Source organism: Nasonia vitripennis, chromosome 4, assembly GCF_009193385.2.
Source record: "Nasonia vitripennis strain AsymCx chromosome 4, Nvit_psr_1.1, whole genome shotgun sequence".
Taxonomy (NCBI): Eukaryota; Metazoa; Arthropoda; class Insecta; order Hymenoptera; family Pteromalidae; genus Nasonia; species Nasonia vitripennis.
In genome coordinates, this window is record NC_045760.1 from 5870772 (window position 1) to 5886903 (window position 16132).

Below are 16132 nucleotides of genomic sequence, written 5' to 3' on the forward strand. Positions count from 1 at the left end.
TTTTTTCGAAGAAGAGAGATTTCAAAAAAGATCGAAAAAGGCAATGAGAGACATGAGAAGAATACGTCCGTTATAATCGATCGCAATAGAAATTGCGCGCATCGGCAATCGAGTCTCATTGCTATTCAGAGGGGGGAGCTGCGCGGAGAGAAAGAGACGCGGTATGTTATAGCTTCGAGAGAGAAAGAGAGAGAGAGACGGTCGCAGCAGGGTCTCGGCCAAATTGAAAGTAGAATCCATCACGTTTCCAGGGGGCAAAAAAGAATTTTAATGAATTATAAGGAGGCGAGATTGGCAGGCAATCCCAATGGAATTAAACCGATGGGATTCCGCAGCGACTCTATACATTCAATTTCTCTATATTATACCCGCACACAGTCTATATCTTCTCCAATATTATATTACCATCGCCGCGTACGAGGAACGCGAGAACAACTCCTGCAGCCGCTCTTGATCCAGCAGTTCCGATTAAGATCTCCCTCGTTAAATTAGCGGCAATTGTCTTTCAACCGCTCGTCCCTCTCTCTCTCTCTCTCTCTCTCTCTCTCTCTCTCTCTCGAGCTTGCGCGACGCAACGCAATTAAGCGCATTTTCAGCAACTCCTCGTCAATTAGCCGAAAACGTTACAATGCCGCAAAAAGCTCGATCCTTGCTCCCTTGCGGATTCCGCAAGTTCGAGCGGCACCGAAAATAAGTACACAAAGCTCTATAGCTGCGCGTCGAGCTCCCGGCGGCGCTTAATGATGTGTGCGACATCTTCGGACCGCCCACGTCATGTGCGCGTCGACGCGCGATCTCGTATCATTAGTACAGAGTGTATATGCGGCTCAGCTCGCTAGAAATTTTAATGATTTCTCGCTGCACTATTTCCGTACCGACTGCAGCGGCGGTAACGAAACGCGTACGAATTAACCATTTGTTTGAGGTTCGAGGAGAGGGCAGGCGAGAGAGGTCCAATTTCCTCTGGGTCGACGACAGGAAACATCCCGTTATCTTTAGCAGCCGTGGTATAGTGAAGCTCGCGCGCGCGCGCGCGACGACGACGACGCGAAACTCGTCCCTCGGGGGGACGTCAGTCAGCGCTTGGGCGCCAAACGCCAGAGGTGTGCAAGAGAGCGAGGGATAGATACTACATCGTATATACGGGAGTATAGAGTGTAGTTTCGCGCGAACGATGGGGGATGCTTCGTAATTACAGGCTCTGATAAATGGAGCCACGACTCGTTAATCCCCCACCCAATTACACCTAATGGGGAAGCCCCGTTCGCGCCGAGTTAGCGCCTACTCTCCGTCGTCGTCTTCTACTGTCTTGTATCTATTACGGACGCGGGGGCGGATTTCAATTTTTGATTCGGTTGACTTTCAGGGGATGCTGAATGGTGAGATGACAGTTTCTTTTTCACCAAACACGACTATCGTTCACGCGATAATTGCAACTAAAAAGCGTGACTCCTCAACCGCGAGTTTCCGCCCGATAGCCATCGCGCGGACCATGCAGAAAATCAGTGGCATAATAATAACGATCCCAAATTACCTGCACACGCCGAGCGATCTTATCTCCGAGTCCGCGGATTGTGTGGTCGAATTCGACTGCACGGTGACAGTTTTTCATCTCCGCCTTATAATACCATACGCAAGGAATATATATATATATATATATATATATATATATATATATATATAACGAGGGCGACAGCGGGACACGACCACCCGTTTGCCTCGGATGGCAAGAGATGTAAGTATAGCCGCTACCGCGCGCGTATGTAGATCTTCGGGCCGGATATATCGCGCGAGAACTGACCAACGAGCCGCAGCGTCATTTGTCTTGAAAGAAGTTGTCGGCGATAATGAAGCGCCGCTGCTGCTGCAGAAAATAAGGTCCCGCGAAAGCTACGCGATGCAGCTGTGTGTGAGTTTACGTGGGTGTGTGTGTGCGAGATTTCGACGAGGCGAAAATGCATTATGTAAATGCGAATGAGAAACCGCAACGATTGGATTTAAACGATAATTCTTTCGAAGAGACAATGCAGATAAAAATACAGACCGTAGCCACAAATACACTAAAAATCCATCATAATCTCGCAGAAGCCTCGTCGATAAATCCCCTCCAAGTAAGGAAAAAGCGCATTGCCAGATCCGCACTCGGGGCTTGAGAACCTGAAAAATTGAAAGACTGAACGACTGAACTCGAATCCTCTCTCCGCAGTTTTTGCGGCTCTGCAACCGCATTCTCTCTTTCTTTCCTCGCACACTGGCGATATTCTCCATTTTCAGCAGAGAAGCGAGAGAAGCCGCAATGTATAACCGCTCGATCGCGCGCGCAACCTTACTCTCGCTGGTTTTCTAGTTCTATGGGCGGTGGCAAAGCCGGAGCCGGGCGTCTCCCATTCGCTTCTCGGTAGCCACCCCTCTCGAGAGAAAGCTCGCTTCGGGCGCATACTCGCTATGCGCCGCTCTCTCGTGGGGGGATCGAACACACCTCGACTCTCTCTCTCTCTGCCGATGTACATGTATATGTGTGTGTGTGTGTGTGTATCGAGGAGCGCAGGCGTGTAGCTGCGCGGATGATCGCGTGAGTATATATAGGTATACACGAGGTGGATGATAGCGGTATCTTGAGGGAGGTGTGCGGCACGCGAACGCGCAGTTGTGTGAGGTAGATTGTATACACGGCTAATGTACGCGCAGTGTAGGTTTGTACTGTGGAGGAGATTCACGGGATGATGTTGGTTTTTTTTTGCGTTTGTTGCAACCGAAAATCGTGAAATCTATACGAATTATATGAGGAAGCGCTAAACAGCGAACAAAAAAAGAATAGTATAGGCTAAAAGCCAGCAACGAATATAAGCGACCTTTTTGTTGCTCAGTCATCCCCTTTTCCCTTTCATGCTCCCGTTGGTTTTTTTCTTTCTCTCTCTCGCGCGCGCGCGAGCAAGCCTCGATAAGCGATCCCCCTTTGTACGCAAGAATATTGATCTCGACTCGCCGGGACTCACCGTTAGCCAAGCCGCGATGCAACGAATATCGCGTTTGTCGCGTGAGCAACGGCCAAAGCAAACGCTGAAAAATTCATTATTTATTCAATGCTATATATGACATAAAGAAAGGTATAAAAATATATAAGCGTCCGAAATGAAGCACAGAAGAATTGATTATTCATTGTTTGTATTTTTCTCTCTTTATTTATTTCATAATGTGTTTATCGGTTTCATCGATATAAACATAAGCATTATCGCGTAGGTCGGTAATAATTATAGATCATCGTCGGTACTATACAGGGTATTATATACACAGAGATAAGGAGTATACACAATGTCACACTTATACGACGACTTGCTTACTCGTACACCTTTTTTTGTTCTTTTAATTCAATCGCCTAAAATTAGCGTCGGCCAACGGAGACTAAAGCGACGCTCGCCTTTTTAGTCGAGTTCTGTATTCGTTGCAAATTCAAATAAGTCTCATACACGAGCGTCGCCTTCGTCTTTGCTTGACTGTTTTATACAAGAACTTTTAGAATTACGTGCCTTTATTAGTATTTTTGTTCGCTTAAATGCTACTTTCGTACAGTATAATTAATATTGTTTTAGTATATCGTCACAGCGACTCTGTGCATGAATCGTTTGATTTCTACTCTCTTATACAAATGGTATATCTCGGTATGTGCTTTTTTACCTCGTATCGCGCTTCTATCTAATATTTTCCCACGCGCGCGTCGAGTCGTATTGGTCTTTCGTGTTTTGTCATTCCACTTGTTCTTTTTTTGCTTGCGTTAAAAATATAGACACGTCTACATCTCGTAAAGTATATAGTATAATGTATGTACACAGGGGTTTTATGCGTTAGATGAAATTTCGAGGCGACGAACCTTTTCAATAATGCAATGTAAATGGTACAATTATACTACGAAAAGGTTTCATTCAGTTAAAGTACAGACGTCGAAGATGGCAATATATATTTCGAATAAATATAATGAAAGTGAAACGGGATATACATACAGAGCGTTATCGAAAGATACAGTGTATAGAATTAAAACTTCACCTCGATTATCAAATTGAAACATACGTGTGCTATGTATATGAATTTTCCTATTGCTACATACTTATGATATACATATTTCTGAACACAACAACGTAACAGAGCTCAAGGTCGTTCGCCGGCTACAGTGGTGCTCAATCAGGGTTTTTATTAGAAAATTCCTTTTTTAAGATATTATGCAGTGTTATCTAATGTCAAAACCTTACAATTCATAGTATCAAACATTAGAATGGCGATATAAATTGTTTAGACAAAATACTCTCAAAACTTGTAAGGGAGAGGAACACTGCGCACCTATATAGATATACTGATAGCATGGGATGAAAACTTTGAATTGTTGTATCTTAAAAAAAAGCCTCGCTTGCCCGATCCAACTTTTTCTCCATGATTTGTATTGCTATTTTACATCATAAGCTAGTTTTTAAAAAATATTCTAAGAAAACTCGCTTCGCAATTCAACTAAACGTCCTCAAAATTCGGACTCGGTATAGGCTTCCCATGTTAAAATACAAAATTTCAAGTTCAATATCTCAGAAAATAATGTCGCTTGGGGGGGGGGGGGGGTAAAAAAAAATACCACGTTGTAGAGGACACTTAATTGAACATGTAAACAAAGTTTGAGCGATATCCTAAGAAAATAAATATTCCGGTGAACTACCTTAAGTCGACTTCAATTTCAATGATAGAATACTCCACTTAATATTCTACGTACGCGATTTACACTTATTGCTATTTCAATATGGTTTTTTATATATGTATAATAGAAGCGGCAGCGCTAAATGTGAAATCTTCTTTTTTTATTACAACCTGTCGCAACTATACCTTCAGCCGTGTCAGATTTTTCGCTCGTGACACCGGCTTACGTAAGAAAGAGAGAATCGTGTTTTGTGTTATCGATGCCTCTCTCTTTCTTGTTGCCTTACACTTTTAGACACTTAAGATAGACGATGAGTGAACGAGTGCACTTTTTTCATCATTTCACCGCGCGTTAACGATCTCTTTACAATTATATACACACACCATTGTTTTAACATAATTATTATATGTACATCACTTAATAGGATAATCATCGCAAAACTTAGTCTTTATAGAGAGCGTATTTTTCTGAAATAATAATAATAAAAAAAAAACATCTGAAAATCTACACGATAGAGATAATAATGATAATGAAACATCGTAACTGTATTGTATTACATAATGTAAAGTTCCTCCCTTAGCCGCCTCGCTACGAACGAAATGCAAATCAAAATGCGCGCACTTTCCTCTTTTACATCAGCGATATAGACGAATGGCACATATTAACGATTATTGACTGGCAAATTCCGCATAACCAGTTACGTCACTGGGTTACTCCGTCATCATTAAAAAAAGAAACAAGGAAACGAGAGAACGCGCGTTGTAGTCAGAAATGGACAGTTCGTTGTCTCGAAGTGAGCGTTTTCCTTATTTAGTCGTGTACCAGACAATTTTTTTTAATTCCTTAATTGATTGTACTCAAAGCCAATGAGCACCCAATTTCCCAACGCAATTAATTAAAACCGCTAAAGAAGCTTGGTTAACGACTCTCGATCTTGCCGGCGAGCATGAAAAAAAGTATCTTCGGCGAATTTAGACCAAGTTGCGAGATATTTTTTGATTAATCGTTCCGAGGCAGCTGATGCTAATGCAAGAGCCGCGCAAGAAACATTTCACTGATAAGCCGCCGCTGCAGCTCTACGGCATTATTAATGCACTTATTCCGCGACGCGCGCGCACCGCATCTGGAAAAAATCTGCATTTTCCGCGGCCATTAGAACTGTCCATCTCTCAGTCGACGCTACTACCGCACCATTCGGAGGAAGAAAAAGTAAAAAAATAACAACGATTTAAAAAAAATAAAGAACGGGAGAAGAGAAAACATTTCCTACTTCTCACGGCCACGACGATCCGTAGGCTCCTCGCTCCGCTCCAGGATCTCCTCGACGACGTAGTCGTCCTCGTTCCAAGGATGCTTCCGTCGTTACAGCGCGATGAGGCCGTAGTCGGACTTTATCGCCGCCGGAGGTATGTTGGACGACACCCCCGGTGGACTCGTGCTCGCCGGCGCCAGAGGACTGATGCTACCCGAGCCCATGTGCATACCGCCGGGTCCGCCGGCCGTCGGGTCCATCATGCCGTTGAGGTGGCAGTGGCTCAGCTGCGCCTGGAGGTGCGCCAGCGGGTGCTGTCCGCCGGCGGCCGGGTGACCCTGGAAGCCGTTCGGCGGCATGTGCGAGCCCAGACCACCGAACGCGTCGGTCGCCGGCGGTTTCACGTCGTGCACGTCCCCGAGAGCCGGCATGCCTCCGCTGACGCTTCCGTCGAGACTGCTCTCCATGCAGCTCTGGGGCGAGTTGTTGTTGTTCTTGCGCTGGCTGCTGTTGTTGTTGCTCTTGGCCGAGGACCTGGCCGAGGACTTGCTGGACTTGGCCGGTTGCGCCTGGCCGTTCGCGTTTTTCCGGCGCACGTTCTTCGTGTTGGGCAGCTTGTTGTCCTTCTTCCACTTCATGCGACGGTTCTGGAACCAGATCTTGATCTGGCGCTCGGTCAGGACGAGCGTGTGCGCGATCTCGATGCGACGACGACGGGACAGGTAGCGATTGTAGTGGAACTCCTTCTCGAGCTCGAGGATCTGGTGCCTCGTGTAGGCCGTGCGCTGGCGCTTCGGCTCCATGCCCGGCTGGTACGAGCCGTTCGCTGAAACAGACAGAGTTCGGGGTCTCGTTAGGTTAGGTAGGTTTTCGCACGTTAATTTATTGAGATTACGTGGTTTTCGAGTTTCCTGCGCACATACCCGAAATTTGAATTTCAAATGTATCACGATAATATAAGCGAGAAGGTGCCGTATATAAATTTAAAATTATAAGCCTCGAAGGTGTCGAAGAATATTATCTCTACGGAATACATCACGGAATACTCTCTGGTGCTATACCCATACGACCAAGCTCCACATTACGAGGCTCCGGAGGAATGCGTCGTCTTTCGAGTTCGTGTTAATGGCTACTTTTTACCCGAAGCGATACTCCCTTATCTGCGGACGAGCTACTGAAAGGGTCACGCAGCGCTGACGGGATTAAGAAAAAGAAGAAGAGGGAAAAGCAGCGGATGTGAAAACAAGCTACCGAACTGGCCTCAATATCAGGATCGGTCTATCTCTCGAGCTACTGCTCGGTATATACTTGTCATCGTCGTCGTTCGACTGGTCGTTTTCTGCTGGCTTCCTAAAACCAGAAACCCGGTGGTCCGAATCGACGACACTCCCGCGACGACGACGTCGACGACACGGTGATCAGTTACGCGCGGGGATGAATACATTATAATATATATACATATACGCGAGCGAAAATGTCGCGCGAGCGATGCCTCGGGGACGAACACGTATCAGGCACAAATCCGTCCTTATTAGCGGCTACTACTTCCATTCCCGTTTCTTCGCGAGAGCCCGAGCGAGGTGTCAAATATGATTTATGGGAATTCGGAAATTCAATTAGTGAGGTGACCGGCTACCTCAGCAACGCAGATTACGAGCCAATTATTATTGCCCGGAACAATGGGCTATCAGCTCGGAATGCGCGCGAACGACGGCGTCTAGACGCGCGAGATGATTTTTATATACACTTATATTTTACTCTCGAAATAGTTTTGTTTTTTTTTTGCGTCGGGGATTGGAAAGTGTTTTTGGTGTTCGGAGACGATGGCAGAGATGTAATGGATGACTTTGCGACGTGTCGCGTTTCCGTTTTACTTTAAATTCCTGCATCTGAATGAATTTTTTGTGCGATGAGTACGAAAGCGCTTGCCATTATGGATGTATCAGGCTCGCGACAATGGATTCGCCCGTCGGCGAATCGTTTGGTAGTGAATCGACATGAGAAAAGCGACCGGTATTATCTGATATAGTTTATATTTGAGAAAAGCGAATCAAGTGCGTATTTTTCAAAATCGTTCCCCTCCAACAGTTCCATCAACGCTGTTCGAGCGCGATTTTTCACACTAACGTCATTTTTATACTCTTCAAACACTACATAGTGGTACTCAATCTCTCAATCAACCTCTCGAGCATCGCCAACGAAAAGAGCGTCCCCGTACGAGAGGCTCGTTGTGTAACAACCAAAGAGACAACGAACCGGAGACCCGTATACATATACGTATCCAGCCAACCGTCATCGATATCTACAGATTCGGTCCTGTAATCTCCCGTTGTGTGGGGGGTCGTGTTTTTCCGTGCCACCAGAAAACGAATAAGCCCGATCCAGTCAACAAAAAAAAAAAAAAAAAAAAAAAAAAAAGAAAGACAGAGGAATAGCAAGGCCCGGTGGTCTGTCTCTCTGGACGCACACGTAAAATACAAGCCGGACAGAGAGAGGCGCGCGTAGGATTCGAATCACTGCGGGCACATTCCATTCCAGAGCTGCTGCCGCTGCTGACCCTTCCTTGCATACGTATTCGAACCGGAGGCTTTGGCTGGCCATCGCGAGGGGAGATATCGCTTCGTCTCGCTCTTGCTCTTTGACGTACTTGCGACTCTGTGTGTAGATGTGTACGTGTGAACGTGTGCGGAGGGAAAGAGAAGCGCGAACCAACCGCATCCCGTAATCAAAGTTCTCGGTCTGTATGGCTGACGTTACTGGCTTTGCTCGTCGATGTGGACGGCGATTATCGGGCTCAGCCTCGTGCTTCGGAGATTTAAAAATGTTTTGATCTGCAGTGGGGAACACGTTTTTGAAAAATGAACATGGAGATATTCGTTTGCAAAAGAAAATCTGTAATATAATCGCAGCTTTATCAGACGCGAGATGTACGTTCTAAATAGCGATCGAGCGTATACACATCGTGTAGTTGAACCCCAGTTGGCCTGAATATTAGCTCAATCGCTTATTAAACTATATTCAGTATTCGATCCTCCGTAATAATTCTTAAGTGTTAAAATATCCACGGTATAAACGAGCTCAACGAGAGGGACTTTCAACACAGTCCAAACATTCCGCGTGGAAGAAGCTTCTAACAAAAATGACCTCAGCAGCGAACGTTCCCGTTGCAAACTCAAATTCGGAAAATAAGACAATAAAGGCTTCGGCCTAGATTCGCACAATAGAGCCTGCGCAGTAGATCCGCGTGTCCCTATCCAACGAGATATCGAGACAATATACAAAAGCCAACGCTGTGTATAATATTCGCCAAATCCGTGTCAAAATAATACCGTCCAGACGTCCAATTATAATCGATACAAGAATATAAAACGTTATTTAATATTGGCATCTCGATCGAAATCATTTCTCCCCTCGTGCTGTATACTATAATCGAGCGGATCGATCGGGCATTTCGATAACTTTGTGTACAGATCGGATGTGTATACCTGAAAAACAAGAAATAGCAAAGCGGCTAGGGACAAACGTCCTATCTAGGCCTCGTGCCTCTCGGGCCGCTGATGCCGAACCGTTTCGTTCGTATACACGTATATATGTATAGACGACGGGGAATAGTTGCAAGTTGGAATGAGCTGCAGTTTTCGCGGTCAAAGGAGAGGGGAAGCTCGGAATTACAAAGCCAACCGGCCAATTCCGAGGAGTGTTACGATGCAGAAAATATTTTTCAAAATAGCCCCCATAGAGCCCTGTGCAACACACACCACGTATTATACTGTATAGCAGCGACTTTTGTCGGCTCTCTGTACATGACCGGTATTTTTGGCATTGTTAATTTGGACTAGGCGAAACTTCGTTTTCAGAAAGACTCGAAGGAGGGAGAGTGAGAGCTGTTGCGTCCTGGGACACCCAGGCTTTTGCGAATATATATCTCTGATGTAGGTCTGCCGATGATTTTTATGCTCGAAGAATCAGTATATTAAAGCCGTAATCAGGACGATGAAAAAGTAGAAGCTGTACGCAAAAGAAAGCGCAATCCATCCTTGGAATAGTGCGCTATAACGATCGCTAATTAATGAACGTAAACATTCATCACACACAGAGTAATAATTAAAGTCCTTATTAAAATGTAAATTCCAAGGGTTATCATTATATACACATTGTAATAACCGCAAGTTTAAATCGTAATGACCGCGGCGCGAGTGCAACGTGAGAAAATATAATGCATTAAACACAGCCTCAAAACCGCGCACCGACATAAAAATGCGTTATATGATTGATGATATGATTTATGCAGAAACAGCATTAATAACATAAAAATACACCATATACCAGTGCTTATGTTGCGATCTATCAAACATCTCTCTCCTCCTCACGACTAGAAGCACGCGGAGGACGGCATAGCTCGCAGAGAGAAAAAAATACTTTGTCGGCTCGGTCCGGCGAAGTGAGCAATAAATAACTCGTGGGCGTGACTAATTCCGCGAGACTGTCACGCGCAGAGTCTACATACTCGCACAAGAAGTCTCGACGCAACACAGTCCCTCTATACTCGAAAGGTTTCTTTCTCTTTTTCTCGTCTATTTTTATTCAGCCGTTCCATTAAAGCCGAGCCGAAATCGCCGACTACGAATCTCCGACAGGGGACACCTCTCTATACACACAAACACACGCGAAGATCGTGAAAAATGGCGGTACATTAATACCTCTCGGTTTTTCTGAAGAGCGCAGTGCTTAGCAGGTGACAACAAGGTGCTTCGACGCTGATTCGCAGCCATAATTCTTCCCTCTGGATCCCGAGCGCCGCCGGCGTAAGATAAATGCGACGCTTAAATCAACCCGCCACTTTTGTAACTTGCTCTGCTAAGCACATTCTGTTTACTCGCGGGTGTGTATAGTTGACGAGAAAAAGAGGAGAAGCGCTTCGACGCGTTTTTGAGGATTTTCTTAACCTTCGCTCTCTGTTGTCGTGGGAACGTGAGGAAAAAAGTTTGAAACGCCGATTCGCTCTGTGATGCAGCGGACGAAAGACTGACGCTGCTGCTGATCATCGAGTCTGATTAGCTGTATTTGTATGCAGATGAGGTGCTTGCGCAATCGCACAGCCGCATTGGAATTGCTCCAATCGTGGAAGAAAATGCGCGACGGCGTGAATGTGTGTGTGTGTGTTCGGAGCTGCGCCGTCCGACGGAAGGCTGTGCGAGACGATGTGCGTACATGACAGCCAGCAGGCGAACGCAATCAACGAGTTATTCACTTGCTAATCAATTTTTTTCGGAGATGTTTTTGCAACTTGGATGTGCTTCTTTTTATAGATTCTGCTTTAGATTGGAAGGAAATTGAGTTGAATGGTTCTTTTTTATGTGTATAGGAAGCTTTTAAAGGCGCGCGCGAGAGAGTGTTATATAAAGTTACGTCGAGTTGATGCAATATTTCGAATAAGCATGGGGAAATGTTGGTAAAAATGATTTGTCCACAGGTTTTTTATGTTTGTTTATAAAAATCATCTCGTTATCAACCTCGAGGCAGCGTCAGAACTCACCAACTCCGGCAACGTGTATCTTCTTCATCCAAGGATAGATGACGCGATCGCCGTTCTCCTCGTCCTCCTCCTCGTCCTCGGCCATCCCCGGCGAGCCGTCCATCATCTGGTCGTCCTCCAAGTCATCCTGATCCGAGCCATCATCCGGATGATGCTGTTGCTGATTCTGCGTTTGACCAGTGGCCTGTAGACTCTGCTGCTGATGCTGATTCTGTTGCTGGTTCTGCAGCTCCGGCGAGTTGTCGCGATGCATGGAACCCGATCCCGCGGGACTGCAAACGTTACCCTCGTGCTGCTGCTGCTGCTGTTGTTGCGTCTGCCCGTGAGCCTGAAGATTGTCCTGGGGGACGTGGTTCTGCATGAGCGACGGCGACAGGGCCGTCGAGCCGAGAACCGTCGAGGAGGACACGGGCTGCTGTTGCTGCTGCGGATTCTGCATCGACGGCGGACAGGTAAGCGGAGGTTGCTGAGCCTCCGGAGGCATCGCCAGAGCTCCCACCGCGTGGTGGGGCACGTGGTGCATGGGGTGTTGGTGATGAGGGTGATGGGGCGCGTAGTAGCCTCCGTAGCCGGCGTAGCCGCCGTTCAGCTGAACAGCCGAGGCGGCACCGTAGGGCGTCGACGCCGCCTGGTGGTGGTGCTGGTGGTAACCGTACTGCAGCTGGTGCGACTGGGGGTGGTTGAGGTGGTGACCGCCGACGAAGAAGTCGGCGCCGTTCGACGGAATGTAGTTGTTCTGGCTGTACTCCTCGTTCGGAGGAAACTTCGGGTCCATCACGTCCACCATGTGTGGTGCCACCGGCTGCTGGTGCTGGTGGTGGTAACCACCGCCGGTCGACGGGTTCATCAGGAACGAACTCATCCTCCAGTCTATACTCGCGTGTCCGAGTGCTCCGAAACGACGTCGCAGAACTGCCTTTGCTCGATTGTAACCAGGCTGTAACAGAGTCGTTCGCAAACTCCCGCTTTTCACATGACTCCGCTCTCACGGGTCTAGCACACGCGGCACTGCATATCTGACAATGATGACGATAACGATGAATATTATTCCGAACGCAAAAACAAAACCGACAGTCCGCGGGAGACACAACTGTTCGCCGCGCGAGTACGCGAGCGCGCTGCTACTGCGCTATTCCCGTCGCGCAGCGTGGCTGCACTTTGGGTGTGTGTGTGTGTGTGTGTGCGCGCACACGAGTACACGGGAGCGGAGACTGAGAGAGCGGCCGACTGCCAGCTGCTGGTGCCCGCCCACTCGTGGCCAATTACCATAGCACGTGACCGCGCAGCGAGCCAATCAGAGCCGAGGCCCGTCCGCAACCATGATGGATGGCCGCAGGAGCATTCAACATGTGAGTGTGGCGCCGCTCCGAGCCCCCTGCGGCAGGTGCACTAAACTTTCTTCTCGCGATCGCGAGCTGCACCTCTCTCTGCGTCACTGTTCACCACTTCGAGTACGTACTTTTCATCTATCTATCTACGCCGTTGGTACCGAGTGTTCATTAGCCGATAGTGTCACTGTTTCTTCCTTAAATTTTTTAAACAATGTTCGAGGCTGAATATTCGCACTTTTGCACTGGGTTCGTTTTCAAAAATAAAACGACTCGCCTGGATTGCAAAACACCGTCGAGATCTGAACGTCACTTCGAAGCCAAGCCTGTATATCTATATACGTCCACGACTCTTCGCAGGAACAGAAAGAGAGCCCGAAGAGCGAGAGGTTCGCCGTGGCTCGGCAGAAACTCGTCTGTCGAGTCGGTTGGCTCCCTCCAGCAGCTCAGCTGCTGCGCGCACGGCTCTCTCTCTCTCTCTTTCGCTCGAGCCCCACCACCACGGCATCGGCTGCAGATCTCCCCACCTCCGCTCTTCGATCGCGCGAGGCCAACCCCTATACCCTGGTACACGCATACCCGCGACTGTGCTCGACTGTATACATATACGGCTCCTGGGATGTGTCGACGGGGGAGTCGCTCTCTCGCCCGCCTCTCCTCGTAATGTGTGTATGCGGTGTGAGTTGTGTATGGCTTGCGCGAAAGAGGGAAAAGTCGCTGGGGATAGCGGCCGCGACGAGAGAAATCGGTAACGGGTTGAGAGAGTGCGAAGAGTCGGCCTGTCCGAGGGAATCAACCGGGCTGTGTGTTTATGAAAATTGAGATTGTATAAGACGATTGAGAAGTTGTAACGAGGATTTTTCAAAATTTTAGTTGAGAGCATTGAACATTATCGAACGCTGTTACATTAACTCAGGGAAACGAGCGCGCGTGCACCGGTGTGCGTCGGCGGACACGCGTTGGATATACACATGTGTATATAAAGCTGCCAGTCATTGCACACGAAAAGCACACACTCACGATGTTACACGTTGCTCGCATTAAGTTTCTGCGGCAAATTCGTGGGAGGCTAACTCGCTATAGACACAATGAGAAGCGCGTAAACAAAATCGCGCTCTATGTAAGCTTTTTTTTTAATTAGCTCTCCGCGGTGATGCGATATAAATGGATGATTTCGCAAGCTTTGTCCTCGTAATATAACATTCGATATCCGATGAAATTCTTTTCTAATTGATTGAACGTATAATACGCTTGAAATTGTTATATCTGTCTTGAGTTTCCTTTTCTCTTTTTTATCCACCATCAGCAGTAAGAACTATATTTGCGTCAATGACAACCCTTATACAAGCAACGTACCCAAAAAACAACTCATGTCCCTGTAAACACATCTCGAATCATTAAATTTGTTTACCGACTACCGGTCCACTCGTAGCACACGCGCAAAAACGCCGATGACCATTAAATTCAAGTCTCTCTCTCTCTCTCTCTCTCTCTCTCTCTCTCTCTCTCAGCCAAACGATCTCTCATTTCCAAACGATACTTCTGTACGCGCGACATAAGGTCGTCCGAAGCATCAACGACACCTCTCTCTTTCGCTGCACATCGCGCGCACATAAAGAGGGGAAATTCGCGCAAATCAAGAGATCAGCAGCAGCAGCAGCTCTTGCGAAAGCTGCCATCAAGGCGGGGTCGCTCTGCGCGCACAATGCGCGTATAACGCGTGCGGCGCACAAAAGACACGGCGATTGTTATTTGGTACGTACGCGCCGAGACAGCCGTGAATAACAGTTATAAATCGACTCGAGCCAGAAGGGAAAAATTGGTGACTCGTGAAGAGCGTCATCATGCGCGCGTCTATGGAGGATCGATTTTCCGCAAGGAGGATCTCGTGTGTATAAGCTATGGTGCTAGTAGCCAAAGGCGACGGTGTGGCCAGTTGTTGTTCTGGTATATAGATAGGCGATGTTCATTTATCACTGCGGAATGGAAAGAAGAGAGAGAGAGAGAGAGAGAGAGGGAGACTAATAAGAGAGCTGGAGTCGCAATTAAAATACGTCTTGCCGTTTGATGAAAATTAAAGCGTGAAATCGATAATTCGTTTGCGCCGTTTGTGAGCTGAGAGCTCGAGTATTATAGATTGTGTTGTACACGGCCGAGGGGATCGGGAATTGGAAATATGGTTGGCTAATGGTATGTAAACATTCGTTACTCAGCAAATGTGCTATTGATATACCTATTCAATTTCTTATCTAATTATTATCAGGTCAAGAGTAAGGTGCGATAATTTTATGCAAGCTATGAAAAATGTTTCCCTCTATTTCGTGAAGCAGAGGAATCCTTTTGAATCCTTTATTAACTATATTGCAACATTAATTTCAGCTTTCAAACCGGACAGTTGAAATATCAGACATCCACCCTTCTCTACAGAGTATATAAGACAAGTTCGAAACTTTTCCCGACGCAGAGTCTGACGACATCTCAAGCGCTCGATGCTCCTGCAAAATCGTCGCGATTCAACGCTCGAATACCTCGTCCCACAAGCTACTACTTCACGCCACGTGCACTAACAAAACCTACCCCATACAATCGGCCACCAAGCCAAGCTCCCACACGAAATGAAGTATAGAGGTACTCGAGCTTTCGTTTCCTCACCGTAGTATATAGCTGTACGCACTCCGTTCGTCTCTATCAACACCAGAGAGGCGGCGGCGGCACTTCCTCCCTCTCTCAGGCATACATCGTACATCCTCTCTTTTTCCGCATTCCGCGGTCGCGCGCGACTATCTGCGCCTCTTATCTCTTTCTCTCTCGCACTCGAGGCATCCCTCTCTCTCTCAGCTCAGCTCGCGCAGCTCTCGCTCCCTTTCACCTTATTACGTCTCTTTTGCTCCTTTTTTCGCCGCTTCTGCGAGAGCTTCGCTCCTTCGCCTGCGTATATACCATCGCACACGTCTTCTCCCTTCGCTGCTCGCGCGTCTTCCGGCGAAACACGATCAATCACTTCTCCCCGCGCGCGCGGCGCAGTCGTCGGCGGCGGCAGCGTGACACCCCCTCGCTCGCGCTCTCTTTCTAGCTCTCCCACTCGCGAGAGAGAGAGAGAGAGAGGGAGAGAGCCACCTTCCGTATATACTAGTCTTTCCATCTCCGGCATATCGCTCCGGAATGCGATCTAATACGCGACACATTCTGATTATTATTGCGCCCGCGCGCTGTACTGAGCTACTCCTGTCTTTTTCTCCTCGAGCTGCTCCCCTGCACGACTCTCTGTATACGCGGGAATGTGTTTGTGCTGCGGGAGGAAATATTGCGGAGGAGTGGAATGGTATTAGAGTTTGACGAGA

General features: G+C 47.4%; 1 protein-coding gene across 1 annotated transcript; it reads right to left on the reverse strand.

Moving 5' to 3' along the window:
- Positions 1–3148: 3148 nt before the first annotated feature.
- LOC100120050 (homeotic protein deformed) lies at positions 3149–12325 on the reverse strand. Its single transcript, XM_008207275.3, has 2 exons — positions 11464–12325; positions 3149–6753 (listed from the first exon to the last, which is right to left on the reverse strand). Exons 1-2 carry the CDS (start codon positions 12323–12325, stop codon positions 6038–6040), a joined length of 1578 nt encoding a protein of 525 aa, XP_008205497.2. The 3' UTR covers positions 3149–6037.
- Between the last annotated feature and the right edge of the window lie 3807 nt (positions 12326–16132).